Source organism: Ptychodera flava, chromosome 3 (genome assembly GCF_041260155.1).
Source record: "Ptychodera flava strain L36383 chromosome 3, AS_Pfla_20210202, whole genome shotgun sequence".
In the NCBI taxonomy this organism is placed as follows: Eukaryota; Metazoa; Hemichordata; class Enteropneusta; family Ptychoderidae; genus Ptychodera; species Ptychodera flava.
The window spans coordinates 16,020,019-16,033,785 of NC_091930.1; the positions used below are offsets into that span (position 1 = coordinate 16,020,019).

At 38.1% G+C, this 13,767-nt stretch overlaps 1 protein-coding gene across 1 annotated transcript in view; it reads right to left on the reverse strand.

Moving 5' to 3' along the window:
• Nucleotides 1–13,767, reverse strand: part of LOC139129631 (adhesion G protein-coupled receptor L4-like) — a 61,064-nt gene that overhangs the window by 16,491 nt on the left and 30,806 nt on the right. Inside the window, exons 5-7 of the mRNA XM_070695292.1 lie at nucleotides 4,106–4,356; nucleotides 2,346–2,504; nucleotides 382–459 (exon numbers count right to left, since the gene is read on the reverse strand). Coding sequence (XP_070551393.1) covers nucleotides 382–459; nucleotides 2,346–2,504; nucleotides 4,106–4,356 — 488 coding nt within the window. The remainder of the gene's footprint in view (nucleotides 1–381; nucleotides 460–2,345; nucleotides 2,505–4,105; nucleotides 4,357–13,767) is intronic.

Consider the following 13,767-nt stretch of genomic DNA (forward strand, 5'->3'; position numbering starts at 1 on the left):
TAGTGTTGCTCTTCCGTATGTACATGTATTTTTACTTAGTAGGCCGTACAATGTCTGTTGATCGGGGTTTACTGCATTTTTTTTATGCCGTAATTCAATTATGAAAAAGTTGGTCACAATTTGGCCGAAAATACGAAATAAAACGGTTGACATAGCAACCACTCCTAAACTCCCCCTTAATTTGTACCAGGACACCCATTGCGCATGCCCGTAAAGAGGAGCTATGACGATCGTGCCGTTTAATAGCAATGAAGCGCGCTGTTAGTCAACCTGCGTGTGAATCAACAGAAAATTGACCGCATTCACTCGTGTTCGGTTTCACTCGAGCGACTTTATTGCAAACATACTCAGGCTATTAAAAAAGTGCAACATAGCCCATACCTGGTTCATTTCCCGTCGCTCTTCCCAAAACCCGCTCAGAGTAGAATCGAGGAAGTGGCTGTTCGCTTCCACTAAGTCCTGCAAAGGTGAGGGAGACAGTACGTCACATGACAAAAGGTCACAGAGGCGACTCTCCAACTTAAGTAACATGGAACCTAATTCATCAAAACGACACTTTGGAAAGTGTAGAAGCCAACGCAATCGCTTATTTAATTTCCCGGCAATTAGGGAATTCAAGACATCGATTTATTTTCACAGTTTCCTTTGATTTAATTCTAACACTTGTCATAATAGATTTAATATGAAAGTTCTAGCAGTTGCAAAGAGTTAATGAATTGCACCGATGCGCAATTCCATAACTATATTAAATTGGTCGAGGTATAATCGTGGAGGGACATCAAGGTGTCCGTGAGCAAAACACGACATCCACAGCCAACTTAAATGATATCAAAATAAAATATTTGTCTGAAATATACCCAGATTAGCACTGTTGAATCCATTCAAGTTATGTTACACAACTATTAAAACGAATTTATTTTCTTACTCATCAAAAATGGATTGACAATGATTGACGTCGTCGTCATTTATACGTAATTCGCAAAATTGCTTTACTTTCACAAATTTGGTAAATATTTGAATGAATGTCGTCAGCTATTATTACAGCAACATTGAAGACTTGTCCTGAGGTAATCGGATCAAAAAGGTGTCCAAATAAACAGTTGGAAATAGTAAAGTTTTACGATTATTAATCCAGTAACATCGAAGTCGTTTTGATTTGAACTTTGTGACCACGCAGGGTTGTTACTCATTAAAATCAGTGGACGCTTCTCATTATTCCAGTGCGCACGTACACTCCCTTCAGGCACTTTCCAACAATAACGCCGGTACGCCCAATTTTACTCAAAGGTTCTCGGGGAAATTACAAAAGTCAGTACACTCGAGAAGACAAGCTACACAAATGTCTCACTCGTTCACGAACGTCATACTGCGTCGAAAAAGAGTGGCATAGTCCCACTTGAATGAGTTACCGAGATTTTCGACCAATCTGTAATTCTGCATGTGCTGATTATAATGACTGTCTCGAAAAAATTCATCTTATCACATGTTCACACAGTGTTCTGTAATTGGATGCCAGTCGTCACTTCTTCACGAAGAGCTAGCGTCATTTAATTGTGTGCATGGGTCGTGGATAATAAAACGCACGCATATAGATGACACCCTGGGCCTTGGAGTTTTAGGGGAAGAGGTCGAGTGTTTTATCTTAGCGCCGTATGCACTATACCACTTACAATGGCAAATGACAGTTTCACAAGAATAATGGACACGAGTGACATACTAACAATAGTGATTTTTTAGTTAATTAATTAATCAACTAATCATTTAAATACATATATATAGACATATATTTATATTAATTAATTAAGTAATTAATTAACTAATTAGTTAGTTAATTAATTAATTAATTAATTAATTAATTAATTAGTAATTAATTAATTAATTAATTAATTAATTAATTAATTAAATTTATGTATTTATTTATTTATTTATTTATTTATTTATTTATTTATTTATTCATGATATGTTAGTTGTTCAAAAACGTCTCTGCTTCAGCGAATCAAAAATATCACCTTAGGACTTCATTCTTCAAAACTTTGTCAGGTTGAAGAGTCGGGGGTATGATAAATTAAGTTATACTCAAACGGTTCCAAAATGAGCCACTACAAGTTGTAGACCTGAGATCACCGCAATAGCCAGGGAGTCAGGATATCTGTCTCTGAGGCGAATTGTACTTTGAGGCATTGTGTAGGAGATATCTATCTTAAGCGGAAACGTCATGTTTGCAAGATTATTTCAATGCAATAACTCTGAATTGAAAATAACTTTGCTCGGACGTTGATTTGATGTGCCATTGTGCAAATAAAAGAGGTTTCTCTGTTTTGTTTTACACAAATTATTGAACTCACCTCACAAACGGCGATAGTCTGCTCGGCATCAAGTATGTCTGTTTGCAAGTCCTCTCCCATTAATATGTCGCCGAGATCGTCCAACACACTCTCCAGCAAATCGTGTTCAATAGGCGCGTCACTGCCGATTATCGAGACTCTGCTTAACAGATTGGACACCTAGGGATTATTTAGAAAATCCCATTTTAAATTACCAAATTAACTCAAATTCGACTCGGATAGTCTTGTCAGTTTGGTAACGACTGCCCTGTAGAGGACGTTTAAGTTAGTATGCATCTTAAAAAGAGAAAGAATTAAACTGTTGCTCAAACTTTACTTGATGCAACCTTCAACCATTCTCTCGTCAAATCGATATTTTAAAATTCAAAATGGAGAAAAATAAAATTTTCGATTTTTAAATAAAAAGTAAGTTTTCTTACACCAAGAGTTTTAAGATGAAGCCCTCACAAGTGGATCAGATAGGAATAGTAACATTTTCAGAGTCCAAATATCTGCCCCGGGGCCTATTCTACCTTACAGTGGTAGAACGCACCTCGGGGACAGAAATTCCGGCCTTCAAATTTTATCAATTTTCTTCTGACCTACCACTTGTGGGGACTCATTTTGAAGCTCTCGGCGAAAGAAAAGTTTTCATTTTCTTACTTTTTCGAAAATCGAAAATTTTATTTTTCCCCATAGAGTTAACACAGGGATGGCGGCCATTTTGGATTTCAAATATCGAGAAATCGCAAGTTATTTGCCTCTCTAGTACCAAAGTTTGCACGGTGACCCCTGATTTTTATTCTTGCTTTGGTAAGACAATGGTCGAAAGTTTCATTTAGGAAAGTTTGAGCAAAAGTTTAAGTCTTTCACTTTCGAGGTGCATATTACCTTAAATGAATTTTTCTACACACCTCAATTTAAAGAGAATTATCTCGTGATAGTTTCTCTCGTTTTGGTAAGCGACTGGAAACAAAATAAATCTAGATCTAAAGTAACGTATTTACCTAAAACAATTTAAACACTTATTGATAGTAAGTCACATGAAGTGTTTCAAAAAATGCAAAAATTGTGCAATATTTAGGACTCAGAACACGCCGAAATCTGCAATTACTTCAGTCTGTAATCACGATTATACCGCTGTTTTAGCTTTGGCAGGGGTCTCGTTAATACGCTATAAGGCGAATTGTATGTATTCAAGCACCTGGCGTCAAATTACATAGATAGAAATCCTGGAGACTTCAAAATGATTTTGTAACCATGCATTTTTTCGACTAATATCAATCATTACTATTTATAACGCACCAGAGTTGATTGAATCTACGTATTTTTCAAATATTTGTCACTTAAACTCACATATTTAATTCAGTGCGATTTCCCTTTTATGATGTTAAAGTGGAGTGTCCCCTAGAGATATATTCGGAATCTCTATTTCCACAATGCTTTTCTGATTTACCACTAGCTTGTCGGGACTCATTTTAAAGCTTTTGGAGTAATAAAATGATTACTATCTTTTTTCGATAATCACACACGTTTTATCCATAGAATTAACACAGGGATGGGTCTGTTTGAATTTTGAAATTACTGCAAACGTTAGGTAATTTGTTTCTCTGGGTAAATTAAACACGAAAAGCAATTCTTGTATGAGTTATTTTTGAATAGGCAGTCACGTGATTCGTCACGAAGCGTATTTATTGATGATTAATTGGTCAAGGGTCATTGATATGTCTTCAGAGCACACAGCGTTCTCTTTAACGACCTGTTCACTGACATTCACTCACCCTATCGACTAAATCACCGCTGGGGACCGCAGTCGTTGTATCCATTCCATCGGTTTCGGTTATCCCTTCGGTGTGGATCACCCGCTGTTCGGTCCGTCGGAGGGTCCTCGGTGCAGTCACGGAGCCTTGACTGATTGGCCGAGGGTAAGGCTGATTGGGGTCTGCCAATGTCGTCTCATCCGGAGAGAGCTCTTTAGTCTCCGTCGGTTGGAGCAGAGAAGGAGCGTCAGTTGTTGTTGCCGGATATGCTTCTGTAATCAGAGATTTTTGATGAAAGACTCATTTATTTATTTATTTATTTATTTATTTATTTATTTATTTATTTATTTATTTATTTATTTATTTATTTATACACTTTTATTGAGCGGCCGAATTACTTTACAGTAATTTTCATCGGGGTTCTTTCGTAAAAGAAGAAAAACTACATATCACAGACATGCGTACAAGAGACAGAACTACAGGGAAACAGTCTTTGTTATGTAGTCTTTCAAGTTACGTTTGAAAGTATAAAGAGTAGTACTCTGTCTAATATATGTAGGTAAAGCATTCCATACTTTAGATCCTCGGAAATGAAACCTACGTTGACCAGATTTTGAAATACACCTTGGCACATAACAGTCCTGGCGATATGCAGACCGCGTATTATGGTCATGAACATTGCAGTTGAGAGTAAATAAGCTTGATAAATATTGTGGACAGACACCATTCATACATTTAAACATTAAAATTGCAGTAAAGTAAAAATACGCTGTCTAACTGACATAACATTCAGAGATAAATAAAATCCTGTGATGGAAAGTCATAGGGGAGTTCAAAAGTATACGTAATGCTCGTTTCTGAAGAATGAAAACTTTATCAATATTTTTTTCGGTTGCATTACCCCAAACAATACAGCAATAGTCAAGAGCGCTCTGAAACAATCCAAAATATAGCACCATACGATACTCATAGGGGATATATGATCGTAATCTACGTAATAGACCTATACGCATACTTAATTTCTTACACAAGTATCGATATGAACATCCCACGATAAAGTTCTATCTAGTGTCACAGCTAAAATTTTCCCAGATCGAACTTGGGGAATCAAAATGTCAGAAATATATAACGACAACTGGTTAACAGTTCCATTTATAAGATTTTAACCTGTAAGGGGTTGTAATTAAAAGAGACTTAGTTTGTTTTACTTATGTTTATACGCATACGATTCGCCATCATCAAATTCGACATGGGACGAATTTGTGGCCTCATTAACCTCGCCAATACATTTACCCCTTGTAAGTAGTGTAACTTACCGTAGGTTGAACTCGCATATCAAAGCTCCAAGTGGTCATATAAATATCAAATATCGGTCTTTCAAACATTTCAGTGAAGAAAAGTGTTTGAATGATTTGTGCAATGCTCCTTGGCATTTACTTAATGATATTGATAATGTTCATATCTTATTTGATACATGGGTTTTAATTTTCAATACGATTTGTGATTTGAACTGTCCCATCATTGACAGCAGGGTTAAACGTTATAGGCAGCCCGAATGGCTTACAAATGAGATTTTAGATGTTATGAAGGAACGTGATTTGTCACTTAAAAATGCCAAGTCCTGCTCTTCTCCCGATCTATGGAACTCTTACAAAACCCTTCGTAACAAAGTTGTGCACCTTACCATAGAGGCCAAAAGGCAGTTTTTCAAAAACACTCTCATAGATCGTAATACAAATGCCACCACTATCTGGCGTATTTATAACGACGTGGTCAATGGTAACAATCATAAAGACCCTGTGTTTATTTCTAATGGGACTTGTTTAAGGAATTATTCAGATATTGCCAATGAATTTAATAGACACTTCTTGGCAATTTCTCAAAACTCTGGTAATTCTGGTGGTACAATGAATTTTGAGATCTTACAGAGGTTTGTAAATACTGGCCAGAGAAATACTTTCTGTTTACCTTTAATTGAGAATGATTTTGTATACAAGTCTTTGTTACAAGCAAAATCTACAGGAATCGATAATGTGAATTGTAAACTTTTAAAATTTGCTTCTCCTGTAATCACTGATACTCTTACTCGCATTTTCAATGTCAGTCTTCGAAGTTTTATCTTTCCAAATGTTTTCAAATCTGCTCGAGTCGTTCCCATTTACAAAGGTTCTGGTGATGTTTTTGATATGTCAAATTATCGACCAATTTCCATACTACCAGCTCTCTCAAAAATCTTTAAAAGACATGTATATAACGCACTGTTTGATTACTTGTCTGCTTCTAATCTACTTCTTGATACTCAGATTGGCTTTCGTAAGAATAACTCATGTCAGACAGCTTTTATTCGTTTGACTGACGAAATACTGCATAATGTTGAGAATGGTTATTTGAACAGTGTACCTTTGCTGGATCTTTCAAAGGCGTTTGACCTCATTGATCATGACATTTTGTCAGCAAAATTATCAGTATATGGATTATCAGATGGTGTAATGAACTGGTTTAGATCTTATCTATCAAAATCGTTATCAAATTGTCGAATATATGGGTAGTTTATCAACCAAACGTCATGTAACTGCAGGAGTCCCACAAGGTTCTATTTTGGGACCTTTATTATTTATGCTTTTTATTAATGATCTTTCGTGATCTGTTGACTCCTCTTCGACAGTGGTGAATGCATTAATCGATCAGCGGGAAATTAGGGACACAAGCAGGTGTGCATTGTTCACAATATGTGTACATTTAGTAAGCTATACAACCTAGCTTATAAGCTTACGGTAAGTTTAACTAATCACGTCAGAGTATGATCTAGCATCAAGCGAGCAAACAACGTTACTCAGTCAAAGGTCGCGTTCATGTTCTGATCGTCCCTTCTAGGACACGCACACAAGTTAGTCTTATTGAGTTGCAGAGAAGTTATTGCAGCCTGCCGTTTAGACGGCTGGGACATGTTACAATTTTACTTGATATGCAGAGAGTGACGTCACCTTATATTGCAACACTTACATGTGACCTCCGGCTTGTCCGAGACTGGCAGCCGCCATAAACACCTCACAAAGCATATCTTACAAACGTTGAGAAACACACTCATACTCAAACAACTAGTACCATGAATGGCATAAACACAGCAGTTGATATAGAGTGTATGTCAGCCCTACTTTGAAGGGTGTTTTCGTGACGACTGGCCGCCTCTGCTGGGGTTGAAGTCACTAATTTTTACAGCGTCTCTCCCTGCTATCTGAACGGCAAGCTGGTACAATTTCTATCAGTACCGTCTAGGTGTAAATCCCCTTTCTCGATGGGTTCAGGGGCTCTTTTGTCTAATTTTGTTGTGGAATTTTGGTGTCATTGTCATGAGTCTTTTGTTGCAAGTCCAAAAACCCGACGGTTCGTACTCAGTGATTATGTTCAAAAGAACATAAACTCTTTGTTTTTATTATATACTCGCTTTAAATAAAATTCCTTGTTTGCCGTACTCGTGCTGGTAGGTTTTCAAAGGAAATTGAGAAAACAAACACAGTGTTAACACTATTACAAACAAAAATATTATTTTCCAAAAGAAACAAAAAAAGTGAGCTTATGTTTTTACACTTATGGTTTTTTTGTCCGTGTTTGTATTTTCCCCAGGCTTTCTGGGTTTTTGTTTCAAAAATCCAAGGACGGCAAACAATGAATACTCTTTAAATGGCCTCATCAGATATCAAAGACTTCATGCATTTATATTCCTCTCGTTTAAAACGCTACCAATCGAAACAAAACAGATTGAAGTAAGAATGCGCAGTATTGTGTACCCCTTAGTCGCGCATGGTTTGGTCTGTTGTAGCTCATACAGTTGTTCTACGGAGACAATTAGGAAACAACGTCACTCGACCTTATCGGGATTTTATCTCTATGAATTAAACATTACAGTATGGATATTACCATGGCAACCCTGTATTTTGGCAACTTTTGACACTTCTCTCCGAATGACTAGTTGTCAGTATATCACATAGATAGTGAACATAGTGCGGCAAATTCCGCGAAGCGTACAATGCTGCTCGTTTCCCGCCTTTTCAGTCTCAAACTTAATTCCCATGTTCACGATGGATCTCGCTGAGTCGCGAATGAAGCGAAAACTGTCGCGTACGTGTTTGGCACTTTACAATCGATCATTATTTGTCCCCATCTTACGGCAAACTAATAGTGCTCTTGTGAAATAGAATGAGTTCTCCCCCAGACACGAACCCCGTCTCTGTCGGCGGAAGCTTTCATTTACCAGACTGCACGCTGTTGCCAATTTCCCGCGCTTTGTTCACCAGTGGACCATGTAATGCGTATGTTAGTTCAAGCCTTTGGTATTGCTGCCAAATACTTTTATAATGCCAAAAGGAAACCGACCGAAAAATGTAATTTGAACAAATTATGGAAGTATTTTGAACTCGAGTAGTAGTAAAGAAAGCGTGGACAACTGGGATGAAGTAAGAATTTTACACCCCATTTTATTCATTTATCTACATGAAGCGAAGGAAAATTAACCATCCATGTAACTAAAGTATGACCCTGACCTATATACGAACTCACGCACGCGCAGCAGTGCATTGTCCTGAACTAAGCGGGAAATTCCCTGCTGAGCATGTTTATACATGTACGGGAAATTCCGTGTGAGTCATCACCATCAAACTAGCCTATATAAGGACCCCGTTTTCAGTCCGGCCGGCCGGTCGCGGAGTCTGCTGATGTTGAACACGAAGTTCCTATCGGTGCGAACTAACTTTCATATCCATTCAATCCATAATATCGTAGATATCGCTCCAGCGGCGGACTAAATCCTTCTTGTTTTTGAATTTCTAGCGCCTGATGAAATATGTTCTGAATAAGTTCTGACCCCGGAGCCTCCTCGTTCCGAAGGGTTGCACCTTTTTCTTGTATTTGTGTAAGCAGCTGTTTATATTGAACGTAATAATGTTTATACTTCTCTCTTCTTTTTGATACTCCCGTTTTTCCTTGTATTACATCAATAACGACACCAGGTATAGGAGTTAAGGCTAACAGTACCGGAACTGTTGGAATTGCCGCTATTACAGCAGAGCTTACAAGAATTCCCTTAGTAATATTAAGAGCCATATCAATTCGACCCATTAATTTATAACTTCGTCGATATGCAGCACTTGTTCTTTCTATATAATCAGCCAATTGTTCAACGCTTTCAACAACTGAGATGTGCATTTTTTACTGTATATGTAAGGGATGATAAAAATAATTGTAGTAATATAGAAATACAATATGGCAGAAGGAGGAGAAGATATACCACTCCAGGATTTCAATGATGCAAATTTGAATGATGATGATGATGCTGAAACATCTTTTATTGACAATAATGCCCCTGCAGAAGACGATACTTTCCAGGCTAGCTTAAGCGACAGACCCGCAGGTGAGTTGTTGATTGGACAGAGAGGGCAAATTACAGAGATAATGGCTAACAATACTTAGATAGTAATAGGATTACTGATGCGCATAAACGAGAATTAATGCATACGAATGCTAGTATTAGGGATGGAGAGCTGTATTATCGAGACGCCAGGCTGACATATAATAAAGGCACGAAGTCTTTAATGCCCTCCTCAATAAAAGGTAAGGGAGCTGCAGAATTTAAAAGAGATATATTAGAATATCCACCAGAAATGGTAACACAATTGACTGATAATGAAGCGAAACATTAATGAACAGGCAGGCCGATAGACTGAAACCCTACGACATTGGACGACTCAGAGATAGAATAACAGATTTACGAGTAAATTTTAGCGATAATGCCGATGAAATACATACTATAGAAAATAAAATCGATGAATGGAATAATCTAAACCCTGACTACAGAGCTTTTGTTGATGAATTAAAGATGGCAAATATGCGTCTTAATGAGCTTTACAGTGAAAGAGATAAAATTATGTCAGAACAGACAGAACTTACACCCGAACTCAGAACAAGACTAGCTAAAATTGATGATCGAATTGAAGTACAACTTGATATGATCAGTGGGGCACATGAAAGACTGGCTACGACTAGGTCTCTTCGTGATGTAATTTCTGATCCAGAATTATCACTGAGACTGAAGCTGACAGAATTATTTAAACGAAATGGTATAACAATCGCTGCAATACTGACTGCCCTTGGAATGACAATATCAACAATTGCCCTGGCTGTGACTAGAGGAGGAGGGGGAGCAGGGGGAGCAGGAACTGGAGCAAACGCAGGAGGTTCAGGTCCGCCCAAAGTATATACAAAAGCGAAAGAAATTGTAAAGCAATTTGGCGAATGGTTAAAAACATTGGCTGCAAAAAGTGCTGCTGCAATACCAGGTTTAATCGGCTCCTTGTCAGTTTTCTATTAAAAACAGCAGGATCGGTGGTCGGATTTGTCGGAGAACAGCTATGGATATTTTTAACTGGTTTAACATTAGTCATTATAAATAAAATTATGTATTAATATGGCATCAACATGTTTGGTGAAAAGAATATTGCAAAGTTTCTTTCTAAAAATAAAGACCTGTTTGGTTTCTCTGTCGAATTGGAATGGTGCAAACTCCGGCGGGTAAATCGACATATACTTCGAGCAAATCCAGGTGTCCGACTAAAGGATGATAATCTGTATCATAACATATTAGCTTTCGTGAAGGAATGTCAAAAGACTAACTTCTTTAAGCGACTAGAATTCATAAACGTCTTTCAGGAGATTGACAATGATGAAATGGAAGTCCAACATCTCCAAGAATATTGGGTCCTTCGATTGATTCGCGACACAGGCAATCGATTTATCTTTCAGGCAGACGGAAATATTTACGTAAAGATGTGATTTTCTTTTTTTCTTCTAAGTTATTATATACACGAAGTGAAACTTAAGATGTGATTAATTTTCTTTATAACATGTAATTTCTTTTTTTCTTCTACTATATACATTACACGAAAATGGGGTACGATAGAACATTATCACCGACTTTCACCAACCGAATACCGAATGGAACGAAGTCAGAAAGAACTCATCATGTGATTGCTCATAATCCAAGTGAGGCAGATCCAGGCCAGACACTTATCATACGATGTCCAAAGTTAGAAAGCGGAGTACTCTTAGTTCCAGATACTTTCGACCTGGTTTTTGATCTCGAAGTAATGGGAGGTGGAACTACCCGTGTAGTACAAAATGTTGCAAAAAATTTGGTGGAGCGTATGAAACTCACATTTGAGGGCCAGGCACTTTCCGATTTGAGTAAATATAACCTCATTGAATGCTATCGTGATCTCTTCAAACATAAAAAGGAGAGATCGAACATGACACTGTACGGAATTCAGAACGAAAATCTAAGAAAATTGAGAAGTGGCGCGGCCGATGCAGATGCCGCCGTCGTGGGTGATAATTTACTTTTTGACACATATAAAACAAAATATGCTATTCGTCTCACTCACCCCCTCGTGACAGGTCATGGAGTTGCATATCCAAAAGCGTTAGGGAGTCATATTGAATGGGAAATTACGTTGGCACCCGCCCCCCAATTACTTGTCAGTAATAAACTGATTACAACCAATTATAAATTAAAAAACATTCAAATGGAATACGAGACAATTTCTGACCTCGATCTCGCGAGGTCAACTGCTGGTTATTACAACGGTGGAAAAAGTTACCTTTACGAGCATATACATTATTTTAGAACAATCCCATTCAAAGAATCGGACACGGTTATCAATGAAAATATAAATGTACCACGACGTAGCATTAGAGGTATCGCTATACTCTTCACTAAAAATCAGAATCAGGCAGAACTGAACAGTGAACTTTTCTTTAACCCCTCCATTGAATCTGTGTCTGTATCAATCGAAGGCATTGCAAATAAAGTGTACGCTCAGAAGATGATACCAAGACAATTTTGGCGAGAGGTGCGACGGTATTTTGCTGAAGATAAAGATTGGTGTGAAATTGATATAGATGAGGCCGATTATTTGAAGAATAAATTCTGTCTGTTTATCGATCTGCGTAGTTTTAAAGATATTGAGTTTCATGGAAATGGTTTAAAAGTAATGAACACAAGGACGGAATTCAACTTGAGATCCTGAAGAAAGATACCGCGTGGGGTGGCGATGACGCTCACAATGATAATATATTTGCCCACGTTTATGTTATCAGTGATGCCCTGGTCTCTATTGAAAATAGTAGATTAAAGTCTTTACAATTTTAAACCCGTCGTCCGTCCTATCGGCCATGTTTCTGCCAACCATTCGCCCGTGTCTGGATTGTATAGCTGCACACGTTTGATATCATTTGGCGCCATCATGATTTTACTACGCTTTTCACTACGGATTTCTCCAGCCTTTTTCCGTACAAACTGTACAAATTGTGCTGGCTCGGGCTCCTTCCCAGTTTCAAATAGATCTTTATAGTCTTCAAAGTTCAAATGTTTTCTAACACAAACATCTTTCACCCCTTTATTTTTTTTCGTCTCCGAAGTTGGAGTTCGAAAAGCATACACTTTCGAGCGTATGCCGACAAAATCAAGAATAGGTTCACCATTCAACTCATCTTTAAATTTACCTATCACTTTTTTATTAATCTTCGGAAAGTTGGGGGCCACCATGGGTCCACTCATCCCACTAGTATCATATATAGACTTCTCACCATTCTTTTCAACATCTTCTCGGACTATATCATTGAAAGTTACGTTCGGGGAAGGTATCGGTACACTGTAAACAAAACTGTCAGTATCCATGTAGGCTAATCGTATTCCAGGGAACTGGGCCCGAAAGTAATTGTAATGCGTCTCATACATAAGCAGCTTAGAAAGTTCCAGTACTGCGGCGCCGATGAAAACTGGTTTTACATATCTATGCTCATCCGTTTTCAGTTCCAGTAGGGCACTGTCGCAGGAATCGCCATCCTCTTCGGAAGTTATGAAAGTTATATGTTTCATCTTTGGATTATACTTCTGAATCTTTTTACGTCCACTATCCGTGCCGTTCCAGTCCGAAACAAATTTAAAGTCTCTGTACTTTCGAACATCTTCTATTGTCTTACCGAACATTGCATTATTCATCAGCTTATAGAAATTCTTTTCGAAATCTGTCCTCCCCTTTGTCCTCATTTTAGTGTTAAAGTCAATATATTTCGCGAGACATGGAGCTTCATCGAAAGCAAGCACCCGATGATATTTTTCAATCTCATTCCCATCCGAAGATAGAATTCCAGCAACTTGTAGTGTAAGACATAGGACTCTCTATCCATCACACTTGTAATCAGTCGACCGCCCTGCCTCGGAAATTCATAGTGATGTGGCGCTAATGGCAAATCGCTGTGTTCTAGATGTAATTCGGGGGGATATTCTAAGTCTACTTCTAGAAAACTTGGTGGAAAGGTGGAACCAGGTCCCCACGCTCCGCCCTCGGCTCCGGCTCGCCCCCTTCTTCCCATTCTATCTTCATCCAATGAAGTCCGCCCGTAGGCATTGGTTGACTCATTGCCCAGCCGTAGAGATTGTTTGCATCGAGATATTTTATTTCGGTCACCGGTTTCTCTGGATCGTAATTCCCGCCGGCGGGCCAGCGTAAGCGGATGATTTGTCTGTAAATAATGAATATTACACTGGCTGATACCTCCTCGTATTCCCCTCTGAATGAATTTCATCTGCTCAGCATCTTGAATGAGTTTAAATTTATTACCCGTGTAAA